At 38.5% G+C, this 19871-nt stretch overlaps 1 protein-coding gene across 5 annotated transcripts; it reads left to right on the forward strand.

Moving 5' to 3' along the window:
* Positions 1 to 1649: 1649 nt before the first annotated feature.
* Prg4 (proteoglycan 4) lies at positions 1650 to 19843 on the forward strand. 5 transcript variants are annotated; one of them, XM_042674325.1, is made up of 13 exons: positions 1650 to 1668; positions 2228 to 2329; positions 4979 to 5101; positions 6675 to 6794; positions 9762 to 9908; positions 10416 to 10538; positions 11888 to 13858; positions 14578 to 14655; positions 15414 to 15550; positions 15757 to 15913; positions 16300 to 16497; positions 18961 to 19086; positions 19733 to 19843. In XM_042674325.1, the coding sequence occupies exons 2-13, from the start codon at positions 2254 to 2256 to the stop codon at positions 19828 to 19830; spliced, it is 3354 nt and encodes a 1117-aa protein (XP_042530259.1). In that variant the 5' UTR covers positions 1650 to 1668; positions 2228 to 2253; the 3' UTR covers positions 19831 to 19843. The 5 variants fall into 5 exon arrangements, with proteins under 5 accessions (XP_042530259.1, XP_042530260.1, XP_042530261.1 ...); XM_042674326.1 differs by lacking the exon at positions 10416 to 10538; XM_042674327.1 differs by lacking the exon at positions 4979 to 5101.
* Positions 19844 to 19871: the final 28 nt, after the last annotated feature.

Genomic DNA, 19871 nt, shown 5'->3' on the forward strand with positions numbered 1-19871 from the left:
AAATATATATTTTAGAGTTAATGGCTCATGCCTATAATCCCAATGACTACAAAGGCTGAGGACAGTAGCTCAGCCCAGCCTGGGCAAAAATTCATGTGATTTCATCTCAACCAATCAGCATATCTGTCATCCTGGATGTATGGAAAGTATAAGTAGGATGATCACAGTCCAGGCTGGTCTCAGCATAATGGGGGACACTATTCAAAACAATGAAGAAAGCCAAAAAGACTATGACATGGTGCAAATGGGAAAGCACCTGCCTCGAATGTTTCATCTGAGTTTAAAAGTCAGTTCTTCAAATAGATAATAGACTAGCTAGCTAGATGATAAACAGATAGATATAAACACTTCCACATTCCAAAAATAAAATCTACTCATATAATAGCGTCTAAATTGTTTCTGTATACATTTAGTCCAGAAATAAGCCTTATAAGAATCAAGAGATGTTTATATTATAATTTCTGTCTTTCAAAAGGCTTGGTGTCTAGGTAACTATGAAACAGTATGCCCTAATGCAGTGATGATGTACTGAAGTAATGGTTTTAATCAAAAAGTAGCTGAATACAATAGAAACACGATGGAACTTGAAGTGCAAAGTCATGGGTCCAAGTTTTGTTTTGGGCTCCTAATCCTTATCAGTCTCTGGATGGGCAACAAAGTTTTCGATTGAAAGACTTTGCCATTTTATGTGTTAAATGTAGATGAAAATATGTGAAGTATTCCAGGAGACTGTTTTGTGTGTGGTAGCCACAACACACACACACACACACACACACACACACACAAAGAAAATATGTGAAGTTTGGTGGGGGGGGGAGGATTAGGTGGGGGAGTGGGGGGGGGAGCTAAGAAGGGATGGGAAGGGGAAACAAAGGAGGAGGCTACCATGCTTGATAAGAAATGTACTCATTATCTTGCCCATGTAATTGTAACCCCTCTGTACACTATTTTCACAATAAAAAATAAATAAAAATTTAAAAAAAGAAACAAAGAAAAAAAAAGAAAATATGTGAAGTTGATAATACACATTTCCTCTGTGGCAATGAAGCTAAACTAACAATGTGAGAGATCTTTTCCAAACAATACTGATTTTATATACAGAGACTAAGGAAAGTATCATTGCAGTCTTGTTGTCAGGATTGGGCTGGAACTTCTGTGTACAAGCTAGGCTTGATCCTTCTCTCTCAGCCTCCTGAATAGCTGGGACTAAAGGCACATGGCACTATAATGGACTTTCAACACATTTTTTTTTTCCAAATAAGGCTTTTAGATAAGTTTAAAAACTACCGTTGCTAGATTTATTTGGAAAGGAAGGATATCATTATTTAATTATTTTAAAGTGGTTACTTTGATACATTAGTTGAAGCTTGCCAGGGTGATTTACCATCTCAGAACAATTTGTCTACTTCCCTTAGAAATTAGAAATGTGTTTTGGCCAATAAATCTAAATTTATTTTGTAGTAGTCACTTTTCTTAATGGAAGTGTTTTCCAGATGTTGCCCAAGTCTAGTTGTCTGGGCCCTGTTCCAATAAATGAGGAAAGCTTGATTTCATAGGTTGTCACTGTTGATTTTGTCTAACCTTTAGACTAATTGGTTCATCCCAACCTAATTGCACTGGTATATAAGACCTCCAGGACATTGGAGAAATTCATCTGTCCATTTGTGGGTAAGTGTCCTAGTCGATGAGTTACGTAGAATTAAATGAGTTTGTATTGCTTGTGTTTATAAAAGATTTATAAGGAAAGTAATTGGAAAAAAAGTTTGAGAGAATAAGATTTATGTAATACACCTGTTAAAAGCCTACAGTAAACTTATATTGAGAGTTAAAGGAAAGTTGGAACAATAATTTTGCTATGCTTCTTAAATTTTATTGCGGCTAGTTATTTTTTCCCCCGGGGCAGGATTTAAACCTTGCAGTGTAAGTACTAGTTATACTTTGAATAGAGTTTTAAGATAAATCTGTTTGCCATTTTCAAGAGTCTTCTAAAGTCTTAAATTGGTTAATAATATGAATAAGGTGATTTGATGATTGCTCTGCATAAGATTAAATATAATGGTCAAATATTTTCTCTGGAATTCGAGCTTATTACTTTTTAGTTTTGTGTCCGGAATGAAATGGTTTCAACATTACATTGAAAGTCACTGGAATGGTGTGACTAGCACACACACATCACTCTGTGGTGAGAGGAAGAAGCAGTTTTCTGATACTTTCGTTTGATTTCCAGCAAGGGTGCAGTACCTCAAGACAACCATGGTGTGGAAACTACTTCCCATTTGCTTCCTGCTGCTGCTTTCTGCTTCCTTGATTGAACAAGTTTCATCTCAAGGTACCTGAGCCACCAAACCACTTTCATTGCACAGTGATCAGCCAGTTTGGATTTTTGTAACAGGAAATAGGCTTCTAAAAATTTTCTATGTGTTTGAGTTTAATACTGTTCACTGTGGAAATGAAAATATCTGTGACATACTTATAAATGATGATGAATTTTCACTTTTTCTTCCTGTATTATGAAATCTTTCCAGAAGTTTTGAGCTTTTGTGTACAACAATTTTGGTACTGTTCTATGGTTTTCCCAAAAGTTAAAAAAACATTCAGATATTCCCATGATATAAGTATGCTAGGGCTATGTAATATCATCAAAGTAATTGGAAAGTTATATTTAAATAGCATATTTTGGTATATATTTTTCCAAATAAATATAACTAAGCTTTCTTATAAATAAATTATTGAGAAACAACTTATTTTGACAACAGGTAGACATAGAAATCATATTATAATGAGCATTTATAAGGTTTCAAAAAGAATTTTATTTATTTGAAGCATTCTTTTATAAAAGCTATTCTTCTGGATAGAGGCTTGCACAGATATAAAATCATTTTCTATTATGATATTGTGCTATTCACAATGTTCCCTAGAGTAGTTCTAGTTAAATAATTCTTGATTTTCATTTTTGGACAATATATATTATGTGTAACATTAAAAATACAAAAGAAGCTGGGCAGCAGGGGCTCATACCTGTAATCCTAGCTACTCAGGAGCCTGAGATCTGAGGATCACAGTTGGAAGCCAGCCCAGGCAGAAAAGTCTGTGAGACTTTTAGTTCCAATTAACCACCAAAAAAGCCTAACATGGAGCTGTGGATAAAGTGATAGCAAGCTAGTCTTGAGAGAAAACAAACAAACAAAAACCCTCAAGCATAGTGCTCAGGCCCTGAGTTCAAGCCTCTAGGACCAGCACAAAAAAAAAAAAAATGGCAAAGAAGAAATACGCTGTAAAATAGAAAAAGTGTCTCATGAGATTTAGGTTGAAATTGTCTTTTGTTATTCAAAAGGTGAATGAAGGAAAATCCAGCCTCATTGATGATTACAAAGAGGTTATATCACTCAAGTAGACATTTAGGATTTAAAAAAAAAAAGTCCCTGAAGTTTTAATGAAAGTAGCAGATTACTCAGATCAGAAAGGACAGGAAAACACAGGAAGCAAATCTAAGTATTTAATTAGCTCTGAGGGTTATTCTTGTATCTCTAGTCCTTTCCTCGCTCCCCTAGGGTATTTTGTAACTCACAACACAGGGGATGTCCCCTAAACCATATTCTCCTCTCTGGTACAATTGCTTGTTCTCTGAAAGTTTTGCACTGCTAGCAATAAGAACAAAGCAGATATCTATGAAAAAAGACATTTTTTTTTCAGTTTTGGAAGTTGGTGCATTTCAGAAATCTGCCAAATATAAAAGAATAAACTTTTGATGTTGTTTTGTCTGCTTCTCTTGCCTTCTCAACCTATTCATGTTCCTTTTCTTTATATATAATATATGTATCTATATACATACACTATATATGCATTTTTGTATGTATTGTGCACATATGTATGTATGTATGTATGCAAGTTTTTCTGAAAGTTATCCTGCTCTTTAATGTTTTATTTTTCATATTAAGACTTTAACTTTCCTGGATTCTCTTCTTTTGAGATTTTTTTTCAGTGTATTTCAACATCCGTTTATGGATTTAGGACATTGCACCTGCCAATTTCTATTCCAGAGATGGATTCCAAGGTTACATTCCTGTGGTTATCTCTCAGGGAGGCTTTTCAGATTGTTTTCCAGAGGAGGCCTAGAAATATTTGAAGATAATTATGCCTTCACCATTGCTCATCTGCCTAGAACCCTTCAAGTTCATGACCTCCATGCCCAGATGTGTTTTTGAAGGGTTCTTGAGAGTGCTATCAAGCAGGAGAGCACACAGGAAGGATGGAGCTGGCATAAGCAGCTTCCTTTAAACTCATCACTGGGAATAAAAGGCAATGAAACTGGATAGAAAAAAAAAAAGCCCTCAGGTTTTATAATGAGGTAGATAAGAGTTCCAATTCTGGATGGGCTGCTTACTTAGAATGGTCCTATAATTTATTATCCAAATCAGGACACTTGTGTCAAGTGTAACTGGATCAGTAGAAGTAATTAATAAGTAATAAATTGATCTGTATATCACATACAATGGAACCCATAACTAGCTGTGTACCACTGAGCAAACTATTAAACATTTGCTTGGGTTATTTTTTAATATCTAAAAAATGTTACTAATACTTTCCTGGAAATATCATCACAAGTAATAGAGACATTGTCTGAGTCAGTGCCTGGCACGGAGATGCTCAATAAATGGCTCCTGGTAATCTGGTGATCATCATAACAGCAGTAGCTGCCCCCTCCCCTCTGGGGAGGAGTTATTCATGGTAAAAAAAAAAAAAAAACAGAAAAAGGAAAAACACTGATGTTTAAAGGTGTGTTCATCTTCTCAATCTAGTGAAAAATAAAGTCAGATATGTATTTGGCCAATTATCTGCTAGGGCAACTGTCATTCACAACATTTTCCAATCAGCAAAATTCCCCTCTTCCCTGTCAATTGGCTTCGTCTCCCCTTATTTGAGATTTCCCTTTTATCAGTGGTTTGGCCCTGTTTACACTAGTATTGTGTGATTTTAGATTTATCAAGCTGTACAGGGAGATGTGGGGAAGGGTATTCTAGAGATGCCACCTGCAACTGTGATTATAACTGTCAACACTACATGGAGTGCTGCCCTGATTTCAAGAAAGTCTGCACCGTAGGTAAGTCCTGAAAGCTGGTGTCAACTCTGTCAGCATCAATGTTCTGTGAGCTTCCCCGGGCTCTCCTTCCCCCGCCTTCATGCAGTACTGTTCTCCCCCTGTTTTACCTCCTTTGCTTAATACCTTTCTCTTCACTGGTGTAAATGTTGCAGTGCACTGTATCTAAGGATGGTATCAAAGCTTGTGATAATTGCGGGAGCCAGCTCTTGCCTACCTCCAAGGAAAATGTCCTGTCTAAATTGTTTAAGTTGGGGAATGAATACTGTATCTGAGAAGTCATTCAGTAAAAATAATCCATAATTCTTTGCTAACAATTAGATATGTAATTGTGTAGTGATAAGGTCTTTCAAATAGTTCCAGCAAAAGGCAAGCCTGGGCTACCTGGTGAGACCCTATCTCAAAAAAAGAAAAAAAAAATCATGGCCTAGAACTCTCCTGTTTGCTCTAGTACTTAAAAGATACTTTAAAGATGAGTACTTGTTTTTATGATGAATTTCAGTTAGTACTCCCAAAAGGCTGAATTTTAAGTAAGTATTTCGCTTGAATATTTCACTTGGACCATTTTGCTATATTGACAAAGACAAATTTCACACTCATCTTTGAAAATTATAATTAAAAACGTATAAGTTATATCTGCTCTAGAATTTGCATTTAAAGATATCTAATATAATATGGTATAAAGTATGTGTCAAGTAAAGTAATTATTGTAAGTAAACTTGGGTAAGTCACTGTCTCTTCAAACAAAGCTTATTTAGCAATAGCAGGCCTGTCTTTAAAAAAAATTACCTGTGTGCCAGTACTCAGTGTGTGGGTGCTGTACCTTAGTCTTCTCACTCAAGGCTGGCACTCTACTTAAGCCACAACTCCACTTCCGGCTTTTTGGTAGTTAATTGGAGATAAGAATCTCACAAAATTTCCTGCCTGGGCTGGTTTTGAACCACAGGCCTCAGATTTCATCCTCCTGATTGGCTAGGATGTACTAGGCATGAGCTATTGGCACCCAGCAAGGCTGGTTTCTTTAATCCCATTGGATTAGGCTGAATATTTTCAACTTCACACTGAGCCCACTTTGTCACAATAAAGGCCCTCTGCATTATAAATACTTTTTCTACCTGAACAATACTCATTTGTATTAGGCAAGCTTGGGGGGGGGGGGTTACCGTTGTTAAGATATGAAATTCAATCATTGTAAATGACCAGTGGTGTGAGGAGAGAAAGGAAAGAGTTCATATGCAGGGTAATCACTATTTAGACATTTCTCCATTTTCTATTGTCCATCAGTGTAAATGAGTCAGACAACACTGGGGTTTCTGTTTCTTTTGGTATCTTAAAGGGCAAGGAATGGTTCCCTAACTCATTATAGTTCCTTGACTTGGGATATCTCTATTATGGATACCATCTTTCTTTCTTTTTTTTTTTTTTTTTGAACCGGATCATGTTCTTCAAATTTCAAATAAAAGGCTTAGAAATTACCTTTGAAATTGTAGCCAGCTGTCAGGTGGGAAATGGCCGCCAAAAATGGATGTATGGCTTCATAACCAATGATCCATCTTGTTTGTTTTGCTCTGGGTAGAGCTTTCCTGTAAAGGTCGCTGCTTCGAGTCCTTTGCACGCGGAAGGGAGTGCGACTGTGACTCCCAGTGTAAGAAGTTTGGCAAGTGCTGTGCAGACTACGAGAACTTCTGTGAAGAACGTAAGCATGGCAAGATTCCCCCAGTGCTCCTCAGCACAGCCTGGTCTGTGTGCTCATTTTAACGCTGCTCAGACCATCCAGCATGCGATACATCCCAAGACCTGATTGTACTAATGTAGAAGCTATTTTATAATTGTGTGTGTGTGTGTGTGTGTGTGTGTGTGTGTGTGTGTGTGTGCTGGTTCTGGGTCTTGAACTCAGGGCTTAGATGCTGTCCCTTAGCTTTTTCTGCTCGAGGGTGGCACTCTACCACTTGAATCCATTCTTTTGGTGTTTAGAGATAAGAGACTCATGGGTTTTCTTGCCCCAGCTGGCCTCAAACTTGGAATCCTCAGATCTCAGACTCCTGAGTAGCTAGGATTGCTGGTGTGAGCCACTGGTGCCTGGTCTATTTTATAATTTCTTTGTCATGAAGATGAATAAAAGAAAAAAGCATCTTCTAAATGTACTCTTTACCTGATCTATGTAACGAATCCCTCTGTTTGCCACCTTTACAATACAACAAAAAAATGCATGAGAAAAAAGTGTCTTTTAAAAGGACCAGTCAGGTTCCAGGAATACAAGAGATTGCTGGTTGAGTAACAGAGAGGTGGTTCAATTTGAGGTTTAATGGATAGTAATTAGCACGCTTGATGTTTCATTGTCACATCCTACTAGTACTGACTCCACCAAGCTCACTATTTTTGAGCAGTACGTGCTTTTTAAGCTCAGCATTTGAATCTATATTTAAGGCCAAATCCAACCACTTCTTTGAATAAGTGACTTTGTGAATTAGAATAAGTCAGTGAATTTACAGACAAATCTACTAAAATACTACTGTCAAGTATTTCTTCCTTCTCTTGAAGTCCTATCTATGCAAAGCCAGGGTGTGGTAAGACCCCAAAGGGATAATTTCATTTAAAATGTTTCTCTCACGTAAGTCCTGAAGAAATACTCTAAGAGTCTGAACAAAACCTTCCAGATACTCAAAAAATTAAATATATTTGATTAATAGATTATTTTCTCTTACCAGTGCTTATTCTTCAATCCTACTTGGTTAAAATGAGATTGTTTCAGGGAGGTAAAAGTAAAAATAAGTATGTCTTGCATAATCTTATCATTTTAGTTACACAAGGCTGAACCTCCTGCTTCTTTCAAATGACAGAGAACCAGTAGAAAACTGTTACTCAGTGGGGTTGAGGATGCTTCTTCACTGTCGATGTTTTATTGGAACATGTTCCAAAAATAATGGAGACAACACCCTTATAATAAAAAAAACCCTTAGATCTCAGCATTCCTGTGGCTGACAGAAGGGGGTATACATTTTTACTCATTACTCTGATTTGGTTGTTTTTGTTTGATTTTTGGTATTATGGCCAAGACAAATTAAGTAAACCAAACTACAGTTTATTTTGTGAGGATATAGGTGGTGAGGGAAGCTGGTTAGAGCACTGAAGAGAGAACTGAAAGAATATCTTAAAGATCATATTTGATCAGGGCATAGGTAGGTCTTGCCCATAATCCAAGCTACTCAGGGCGCTGAGATCTGAGGATCTCATTTGGAAGCTAGCCCAGGAAGAAAAATTTGTGAGAAACTCTCATCTCTAACCACCAAAAGGTCAGAAATAGGGCTGTGGCTCAAGTGGTGGAGTGCTAGCCATGAATGAAAAGCGAATGGGTAGTGTGAGGCCTTGAATTCCAGCCCCAGGACCAGGACGCACGCACACACACACACACACACACACACACAGGAAAGAATGGAAGGAAGGAAGAGAAATAAAGAAAAAAATAGAGAGAGGGAGGAAGGAAGGAAGGAAGGAAGGAAGAAAGGAAGGAAGGAAGGAAGGAAGGAAGGACGGACGGAAAAAAGAAAAAGAAAGACAGAGAAAGAAAGAAGAGAAAGAGAGAAAGCAAGCAAGCATATACTTGGGGTTTAGGGAGAATTCAGTGAAATCAATTGATGAAGGCACTAAAGTAACTTCAGTTACAGAATTTATGAGGTTTGTCACACTGTTTACCTATCTAAGCATCATAACATTGAGGAGTCACAGCAGCTAAGTGTGTCCAAATGTGGGTGAGGAAGCAGCCCAGTAGGTTAACTGTTTGCCCCAATTCACTAACTAGTACATGACAGAACCATCTTGGTGACACAAAGGAGTGGAGATGTTGCTAGGAGCAGCAGGATTCATCGCAAGTCTTTTCTACTCAGAGAGTTCTCATTGCTCTCTGTTTTCATACCTTTCAGAAATCCTCTCCTTTCTTCTAGTTCCTACTGATCCCAAATATTCCATGTCTTTTCTTCCAGACATGAAAAGAAGTGAGGGATGGGGATAAAAGAAGATATATATATTAAACCATTAAGTTGTTTCTCCTTGGGAAAGGCAATACATTTTGAGGAAAAGCATGTAGGCATAGGCATAAACATTTCAGAATATTCATATAGAACTTTTGGAATAAAAACAAAGTAAATTGGTGATTTAAATCGAATGCATGATAGGAAAAATGTACTTCTCTTGTCAAGAAATGAGGTATTCTGTCATCCACATGTATACTTTTTATAATTGTACAAGGACATCCAATTGAATGAAGCTCATACTGTCATGTTTTGGGGCAGACAAATACTTTCAGAAATCTTGAATAATTTGAATAATAATTTGAATTTTCTCAGTTTGAAAATAAGGACATGGATTTTCAAGTGAAGTCTAGCTATTTTCACAAGATTGTAATGGTAGACACTTAGAAGCCTAAGACTGGGATTTAGGGCTTTTGATTCCTGAGACTTGGTTTGCTGTCACAAATGACCAAAATTTGTGAATCAGTATTTGATAACAATATATCCTGTTAGTTGTTTGGAGTTACTCATGTTGGGCAAGAGCCCTCCTGCAATGGCTCTTGCTACGATCTGTTCTCAAAACCAGATGCACCCATGTTCTCAGCACTGCAATGAATATAAACTGGATGTTAACTACCTGTCTTGCTTGGCCTCAGTGCATAACCCCACATCTCCACCACCTTCAAAGACTGCACCTCCGCCTCCAGAAGCATCTCAAACCATCAAATCCACCACCAAACGCTCACCCAAATCACCAAAAAAGAAGACTAAGAAAGTTGTAGAGTCAGAGGAAATAACAGAAGGTAGGAAGATATCAGATGTAACTACAGGAGATTTCTTAGATGAAATAACCTGTAGGAGGAATACACATCTGAGTATTCTGAACGGGTAATTTATGAGTCATCTAAGGCTCATTATACATTTGTTTACTTGAGTTAGGTTGAAGTTTAAACAAAGTATAAACCCTCAGGTTTTATAGTCTTTGTTATAAAAACCCAGCATGGACTATGTTGAAGTAATCAGAAGGGAAAAATTTTAGTGCAAAAACAAAAAAAATATATGAACTCACTTTTTTTTCTAGAGTAGGTTCAGTGACAAATTTTGGCAAATGTTAAAATTATCTTACTAGTCTGTGTGATAATCTCAGAAGCCTGGCCTTTTAACAGTTAATCACATTCTCAATAAGATTTTAAAAAAACAGCACTGATATTTGTAAATGAATTACCAGTAATTCTTTGTATGTTTGGACTGGCAGGTTTTTTTTTCTTTACTTGCTGTTGGTGTGATGAAACTTTTTATTTGATTTATAGAACATTCTGTCTCTGAAAATCAAGAGTCCTCCTCCTCCTCTTCCTCTTCTTCTTCAAGTATTCGGAAAGTCAAGTCTTCCAAAAATTCAGCTGCTAATAGAGAATTACAGAAGAAACCCAAAGGTTTGAGCATTGATAAAGATCAAAGACTATATCAATGCCACGTTAACAACAACCTTTTCAAAGTACTATGTACTGGTAGAATGATTTGAGGATAGCACAATACTTGGGGGGGGGGGGTCCATTGTAAAAATCATGTTAGGTATTGCCAAATGAATACTCCTACAGGAAATTAATGGCAAGCAGCTAAGAAACCACTCTGGAAGATGCTGTAGCAGTGATTGAAACCACCTAATGGTGACTGTGGTGTTCGATTGTGACTTTTATCTGCCTAATCATTCTGTGTCCTCCCTCCCTCCTTCCATTCTCTGGCAGCTCTCATCTTCATTTTCCAGCTTAACAATTTACATAGTGCTTTAAGTGTTTTACATCTACCAATCCTTCTCAAAAACATCTATGGAAAGGCTAGATTATCCACACTTCATAGATCATCTTTATTTCGTAATAATTACTTATTACATCTGACTGACTTCTCTCTGGAAAGAACGTGCCAAGAAGTAGGCTATTGCCTTCTGAGAAGAAAGTCTTCTCTGTTCTGATCTTTATCTTTCCCCAAATTCTAAAATGCATTCTTTTTCTCTAGGGAATACTGGAGTTTTGAAGAATTCTATTTCCTAGGTGGTTGTAGAAGCTGAAGCAGCCTCTTTAGCTAAACAGCCACATATTTAATCTTGGAATCATTCCAAGATCTTGCTCACAATCGAAGTACAATGCATGCTTGCCAAATCAAATTCATCTCAGAGCAGTGTCCTTTAGACTTTCTAGTTCATCTACTGGGTAGCTGCTCTGGGAAATCTTAAGTGAAGTTCTTTTACTGCCCAGACATCCAAATCGTCTATGCTCCCCAGAAGTGTCATTTACCAGGGCAGAGGAAAGAGAATAGCTAATAGCCCCTATGTAATGGAACAGGGGCAGCAAAAATCTTTTAAATATGAAGGTTGACCCTCTGAGGCTTCTTTGGTAACTGAGATTGGGACTAGACTTCCAGGAGGAAAGAGCAATGAGGAATAAGGGGAAAGGGGCAGAGAAAAATGAAGTGTAAGGAACATTAATAGAAAGAAATTAAAGAAATTAATATCATCAAAGTTGCCCCTTGCTTCCTTCTAGGTATTAATTATGCAGTGTTTTACTTGATTGATTTATTCCTTGTCTCATTCGTTCATTCTCAAAAGCAGTCCCCCAAAGATAGTTTAAGTATGTACCATTTCAAGATAAATTAATGGACATATTCAAGATTAGGAATTTGCCTAGAGACACACAACTACTCAGTGAAAAGGATGAAATCTTCGGGTCAGTGTTAAAGGCAAGAATTATCAAAGAAATTTAACAATATGTATTTTTTTTCTCCCTAGCAAAAGACAAGAAAAGTCCTAAAAAAAACCCTAAGCCAGAACCACCAGTGGTAGATGATGCTGGAAGTGGACTGGACAATGGGGATTCCAAGCCCACCCCAACTCCCGCCGTTACTACTACCCCAGTGAAACCAGTAAATCCTAAACCCAGTCTTCCACCTAAGTCTGACATACCCAAAGAGGCATCTTCCACAAACAATAAAGAGACTACAGTTACAACTAAAGAGAGTACGGCCACAAACAAACAGACTTCTACCAGTGCAAAAGAGAAGACTACTTCAGCTAAAGAGACACGAAGTGCAGAGAAATCATCTGAAGTTCCTGCGAAGCCTACACCCAAAGCTGAAATGACAACCAAAGCCCCTGATCTGCCTGCCACCACCAAAGAACCTGCACCCACTACCACCAAAGAACCAGCTCCCACTACCCCCAAGGAGCCTGCACCCACTACCACCAAGAAACCAGCACCCACCACCCCTAAAGAGCCTGCACCCACTACCACCAAAGAACCAGCACCCACCACCCCTAAAGAGCCTGCACCCACTACCAAGGAACCAGCTCCCACCACCGCTAAAGAGCCTGTACCCACTACCACCAAAGAACCAGCACCCACCACCCCTAAAGAGCCTGCACCCACTACCACCAAAGAACCAGCACCCACCACCCCTAAAGAGCCTGCACCCACCACCACCAAAGAACCAGCACCCACCACCCCTAAAGAGCCTGCACCCACTACCAAGGAACCAGCTCCCACCACCCCTAAAGAGCCTGCACCCACTACCACCAAAGAACCAGCACCCACCACCCCTAAAGAGCCTGCACCCACTACCACCAAAGAACCAGCACCCACCACCCCTAAAGAGCCTGCACCCACTACCAAGGAACCAGCTCCCACCACTTCTGAGAAGACTGTACCCACAACCACCAAAAAACCAGCTCCCACCACTACCAAAGAGCCCATATCTACCACCACCAAGGAACCTGTGCCCACCATCCCTGAAGAGCCTGCACCCACCACCCCTGCCAAGCCTGTCCCTATCACCCCTGAGAAGCTTGCACCTACCACTCCGAAGAAGCCTGTATCCACCCCCACCCCCACTACTCCCAGGAAACCTGTACCCACTACCCCTGAGAAACCTGCTCCAAGTTCTCCTAAGACACCAGCCCCAACCACCACCACAGAGCCTTCTACTACTCAGAAAAATCCCGAAGCAACTCCTGAATTTCCTGCAGATCCCACACCGAAGGCTCCTGACAATAGTCCCAAAGAGCCTGCAGTATTAACAACGAAATCTCCTGAGATGACAACAGTAGGTAAAGACAAGACAACAGAAAAAGACATACCTACCACCCCTGCTACACCTAAGATGACAACTAAAGAGACAACAACCACAGAAGAAAAAACTACGGAATCCAAAACAAGCACAACCATGCAAGTAAAACCCACCGCTCCTCAAGATGCATCACTTAAAGTTACTACTCTTAAACCCAAAGTAACTACTGCAGCTGAAGAGACCATGAACAACCCTGAAGAAACAACTCCAGGATCAGAAGAGACAACTACTAATGCTAAGACAACTCCCAAACCCCAGAAACCAACAAAAGCACCCAAGAAGCCTAAAAAGCCAGCCAAAGCACCCAAAAAGCCCACTTCTACCAAAAAGCCTAGCACTCCTAAAGTGAAGAAACCCAAGACGACACCAACTCCCCCAAAGATGACTTCAACGGTGTCTGAACTGAACCCTACCTCTGTAGCAGAAACCATGCTCCAAACCAGTCCTAGCCAAACTCCAAACTCAGACCTGGCTGGCGTAAATCCAAACAACGAAGACGCGGATAGTGATGGTGTGGAAGCTGGAAACCCTCACCTGATTCCCAGTCCCCCTGTGCTAGCTCCTCTAGTCATTCCAGGCACTGATCACTTCGTGAGAGGTCCCAATCAAGACATTTACATCAATTCCATGACTTCAGGTAATGAGAATTAATCATTGTTATTTTTCAAATTGGCAATTGCTGAGCATGATGATGCACACCTGTAATCCCTACTTGAGATTGTTGAGTTTAACTGTCTCAACTACACAGCAAGTCCTAGGTCAGTTTGGGCTACATAGTGACACTGTTTTCAAAATTAAACAAAAAGCCAACAAATAGAGGGGGGAAAACCCAACCAAAATTAGGTTGATTTGTATCTGAAGCAAAAGTGTCCTTGTTTGGTATCACTGTAGAGATACATCATCTAGATTTCTAACGTTATTTTCTGAAGTTTAACAGCTTCCCTGTTAGCATAGGAGTAATCACAGTAAATCTATTTAGTCTTTAGAAAATTCAGTCAAAAGCTAGCATGTGTAATAAACAGATGCATATAGAATGTAAAAATTCAGTTAGGAGTCTATCCTTAATAATATCCTTTTCCAAACCAACTCAAAAGCTAAGACAGACATGGGTTCAAATATCTCCCATGAATGAATGCTTAAATTATGTGAAGAGTAAGATATTCTGGCCCATTAGAATTTACAATTATTTTTATTGTGATACTTTTGAATAGTATCACATTTAGGTATGACAGAATATTGAAATCACTTTCATTTCTGAAATTCCACCACTGTCCTTCAAGAGCTTAAAAGTGTTAATAAGAAAGAATATACTTCTCTCTCTCTCTTTGGTATTAATCCATTGTTAATTTGTTTTAGATGAGACCAATTTATGTAATGGTAAGCCAGTAGATGGACTGACTACTTTGCGCAATGGGACATTAGTTGCATTTCGAGGTGAGTTATGCACACACTTCTACTTTGTTTTGGTATTTATGTAAACAAAATTCATTGGAAAGTGCTAGTTCAGTTGCGTGTTGTAGAAAGGAATCTGAATGGTAAATCTACCTCAGCTGAGAATCTGCGAGCAATATTAGATAAACAAAATTAGACACAAATATAGCAAACAAAATAGACCCTAAGCTGTATTTTTTTGTCTGCATTTAAAAGGTAGTGTAGTGTGCATTTCAATTCCACAAGTGGAATGACATCAAGATTTGTAAGCCTGCCCTAATTTTCTTTGCGAATAACATCTCAATAGTGACGTGTACAAGTGTTAATACTCTGTGACAGGCAACCATTGGTTATTTCATGCCAATTCTGTGGACCCTGATAGTCTTCTTAGAACATATTTAAAGAAACAAAACATACACACAGTAAAGTTCACAAGATTTTAGTAGTCTTTAAGACATAACCCTTTAATTCCAAAACATAAGGATGTGGAAATCGAGAGATAAGTGACTACAAAGATAATGCAGAGATAAGCTACAAAGCCAAAAGGTTCTCAAGCAAAACTGAGCAGCTAAAATATTTCAAAGATTTGCTACGTTTCAGACTAAAGAAATATCTACTAAAGAAATATTCAAATAATCCCTTTTGGCCATACTTCATCAATACTTTTTTCTTTATAATAATCATAGAAGTTGTCTTCACCTTGATTTGATGATAGGTTTGAGTATTCAGTTTGGAGGCTGACATGTCTTATTAAATTTTAGGTCATTATTTCTGGATGCTCAATCCGTTCAGGCCACCATCCCCACCCCGAAGAATCACTGAAGTTTGGGGTATTCCCTCCCCCATTGACACTGTTTTTACCAGATGCAACTGTGAAGGAAAAACTTTCTTCTTTAAGGTAACAAAAACCATTATGAGAAACCATCTTATAGTCATTGTAGTTTATTACAAATCTTAACCTCCAATCCTGAAGTGTCTTCATATTTTAACAAACTGTTCTACCATTAAATAACTTCAATGGTCTACTTATTCAAACATTTAAATTTGGAGTTCCCAAGCTTATTTTCCCCAAGCTGTTCACATAATTTTTCTTTTTATTACCAGGATTCTCAGTACTGGCGTTTCACTAATGACATAAAAGATGAAGGGTATCCCAAACCAATTGTGAAAGGATTTGGAGGACTAACTGGGAAAATAGTAGCAGCTCTTTCTGTAGCTAAGTACAAGAACAGGCCTGAATCTGTGTATTTTTTCAAGAGAGGTATGTGTTATGTACTTGACAAAATTGTAAGACTTGGTTTCTAGTCAATATTTTACCATTCAGTTTACTGTAAAAAATATCTTTAATGGCTGGAATCAAATGTTTGCAATGAAGAAAACAAAAATGGAGGCCATCTAAGAGGTCGATGTCTTGACAGGCATGTCAGTTTGTCATAGTTTTCTGGTCATTTATGTAACGGATGTCATCACTTAAATTTTATGTAGAACTATGCAATTTGTTAGTTATTTAACATTTATTATCTTGGTAGGTCTTTATGAAAGATACAAAAGCAATTATTTATTTCCTTCATATTGTAAATGTTCTTTTAGTTTTTCTAGGATTAACATCTCCTTTTATATTCTATGTGATTTTCTAATATATAACAGGGGGCAACATTCAGCAATACACTTATAAACAGGAACCTACCCAAAAATGCTCTGGAAGAAGACCTACTATAAATTATTCAGTCTATGGAGGAGCAGCACAGGTTAGGAGACGTCGCTTTGAACGGGCTATTGGACCTGCTCAGACACACACCATCAGAATTCACCTTTCACCTGTCAGAGTTTCTTACCAAGATAAAGGTAAATCATGTTTAAAATTCCTACCCATGAAAACAGTTGTAATTGTTTCTTAAAAACTAAGCTGGGCACTGGTGGCTCAAGCCTGTTATCCTAGCTATTCAGGAGGCTGATTGTGGTTCAAAGCCAGCCCAGATAAGAAAGTCTGTGATACTCTTATCTCCAATTAGCCACCAGAAAACTGGAAATGGAGTTGTGGCTCATAGTGTTAAGAGTGCTAGCTTTGAGTAAAAAAGAGCTCAGAGCCGGGCGCTGGTGGCTCATGCCTGTAATCAGGAGGCTGAGATCTGAGGATCGCGGTTCAAAGCCAGCCCGGGCAGGAGAGACCGTGAGACTCCTATCTCCAATAAACCACCAGAAAACCAGAAGTGGCGCTGTAGCTCAAGTGGCAGAGTGCTTGCCTTGAGCTGAAGAGCTGAGGGACAGCGCCCAGGCCCAGAGTGCAAGCCCCACGACCGACAAAAAAAAAAAAAAAAAGAGCTCAGAGACAGCACCGAGGCTCAAAACAAACAAAAACAAAACAACAAAACCAAAAAACCTTATTAAATACAAATACTGACCAAATACTTTTAATAAGTTACATATTAGTTTATTAACCAAGTATCAATTCTGTCTTTTCCTCTGTGGACAAAGCAAGCAGTTTATTCAAATTTGTTAATTATAAGTACTATTTCTCAAATACTTCTTATCAAAGCACTGTATACAGATCTGTATTGCTCAAAATTCTTAAAAGGTAGATATCAAGGCCTATAAGGTAGCTCAGTGGTAGAGTGTTTGCCTCGCATGCACGAGGCCCCGGCTCGATTCCTCACCACATAAGCAGAAAAAACCAGAAGTGGTGCTGTGGCTCAAGTGGTAGAGCGCTAGCCTTGAGCCCAAAAGCTGAGGGATAGCTCCCAGGCCCAGAGTTCAGCCTCCACGACCGACAAAAAAAAAAAAAAAAAAAAAAAGATAGATATCAGCTACGTGAGGGCAAAACCTGAGGTACTGAGATAAATAACTTACTTAAGGAGAATATACAGGGAACAAAGCAAGATTAAAATGCAGCTATTGCCAGGCCCTGTTGGCTCACACCTGTAATCCTAGCTTCTCAGGAGGATGAGATCTGAAGATCGTGGTTTCAAGCCAGCCTTGGCAGGAAAGTCTATGAGATTCTTTGTTTTTGGGTCCAGTTGTGGGGCCTGAACTCTGGGCCTGCACGCTGTCCCTCAGCTCTTCAGCTCAAGGCTAGTGCTCTATCACTTGAGCCACAGCGCCACTTCCGGCTTTTTTGTTTTTGCTTATGTGGTGCTGAGGAATCGAACCCAGGGCCTCAGGCATGCAAGGCAAGCGCTCTACCACTGAGCCACCTTCCCAGCCCGTCTGTTTCCCTTATTTGTAATAATTAGAATGTGCCTATAAAAACTACAAGCAAATCCAATGGCTAGTAAAAGAAAAATAATTACACTTGGACATAATTAATTAAAAAGTATTCTAAGCATTCACAGTGAGAATGAAGGATATTCTTAGGAGAGGATCAAAAGTGTTCAATAGTGATGTGCATACGATCCTATAAAATGATGCTTATTGAAATGAACTCCCTGAAATGGAAACTTTATTTTTATTGCACTATTTGCAGTTATTTTGTTCTCCCATGAGTTTATTTCATTTTGTCACTGTTTCTGTACCCTTCTTCTTGTATGTAAGTTTATCTGATTTGGGGAGGGAAGGGGTAGCACAGAAATGGTGGGGCAAAGGGTGAACCAATTCAGCAGTGATACTCACTAGATTATATGTTGGAAATGAACTATACAACTTGGGGGAAAGGGGTCAGGAGGAGAAAACCTGGGAGAATATGAGGGAGGGAGTAACACAGTTCAAAAAGAAATGTACTCATTACTGGACCTAAGGAACGGTAACCCCTCTGTACATCATTTTTACAATAAAATTTAAACAAACAAAAAAAGCCAGAAGTGGAACGGTGGCTCAAGTGGCTGAGTGTGAGCTTTGAGCAAAAAGGCTTAGAGATAGCACCCATCTCCCGATTTCAAGCATGAGGACCAGCACTACAAATAAACAGGGCTGGGAAGGTGGCTTAGTGGTAGAGTGCTTGCCTTGCATGCATGAGACCCTGCGTTCGATTCCTCAGCTCCACATAAGCAGAAAAAGCCGGAAGTGGCACTGTGGCTCCAGTGGTAGAGTGCTAGCCTTGAGCTGAAGAGCTCAGTGACAGTGCCCAGGCCCAGAGGTTAGGCCTCATGACCAACAAAAAACAAAAACAAAAAACCCAAAAAAGCAAAACCAAACCCCCAGCTATTTCTAGGACTGTAGACTGCTTCCCACTTCTTTTGACTAATTATTATTTTAAAATCATCTTAAAAGTAGTTGCACAAAGGAGTTTATGAATACATCTTGTTTAAAGTCACTCCTTTCATCACATAGATGGCCTTCTAATTTGATATCGTCAATTCAAAATGTTACTTGCAGGCTTCCTCCACAATGAAGTTAAAGTGAATACAATGTGGAGAGGGTTTCCAAATGTGGTCACTACTGCTTTAACATTGCCCAACATTAGAAAACCTGATGGCTATGATTACTACGCCTTTTCTAAGGGTAAGTTATTAAGTAAAATCTTAGTACCTTTTCAAGTTGATCTTCCTTAATAAAGTATGAGTATAATTAAAGCAAAAGCATCAAGTATAAAATGGTTACTAAAGGTGAGATGCTCAAATCTAATCACTTAACTGCAGTGAATAATTGAGTTCAATTATAATGCAATTCCACTCACATTTTCACGAGATTATAAGCATCTATTCCTTTGGTACTGGTACTGAACACTCATCACCTGTGGTACTAATAGATTACGTAGTTCATATGGTGAGAAAGACACTGCTGAGAAACTAACTTTGCTAATAAAATTAGATTACCCAGGACACATTTTTCTTTGAAAAGCCCAGAAACATAACTGAATTTGCCTGATTCTGTAATGTTAAAGACAATGTATTTTTTTAGAAAGGATCAATCTCAAGAAAACTGTATTTCAGAATAACTTTTTCTTAAGCATGTCAAAAAGGCAGAGAATATAATTTTCTGAAAGGTGTTGAAAGGTCAACTCATGAAGGCAATTCATTTTTTGTCAGAAAGTGCAAATGAATGAAACATTTGTGATATTAAAATGATCAACACTGAGTATGATAACACAAAATTTTTAGTTCAAATGTTTACTTTTTAATTAAAAAATTATTTTTCTTCCATTTAGATCAATACTATAACATCGATATTCCCAGTAGAACAGCAAGAGCAATTACTACTCGTTCTGGACAGACCCTCTCCAAAGTCTGGTATAACTGTCCTTAGATGGATCAACAAAAGAAGAGGCATATTCTTCAAATGAAGAA

This window comes from Dipodomys spectabilis, unplaced genomic scaffold, assembly GCF_019054845.1.
Source record: "Dipodomys spectabilis isolate Male_0828 unplaced genomic scaffold, ASM1905484v1 ptg000019l, whole genome shotgun sequence".
Classification (NCBI taxonomy): Eukaryota; Metazoa; Chordata; class Mammalia; order Rodentia; family Heteromyidae; genus Dipodomys; species Dipodomys spectabilis.

Excerpts from the sequence above, each read along its gene's own strand:
- Prg4 (XM_042674325.1), top strand. The coding sequence starts at position 2,254 with ATGGTGTGGAAACTACTTCCCATTTGCTTCCTGCTGCTGCTTTCTGCT. Across the intron at positions 9,909-10,415 it reads GTCAGAGGAAATAACAGAAG|AACATTCTGTCTCTGAAAAT; the intron begins GTAGGAAGATAT and ends TTTGATTTATAG. Across the intron at positions 16,498-18,960 it reads AGTTTCTTACCAAGATAAAG|GCTTCCTCCACAATGAAGTT; the intron begins GTAAATCATGTT and ends TGTTACTTGCAG.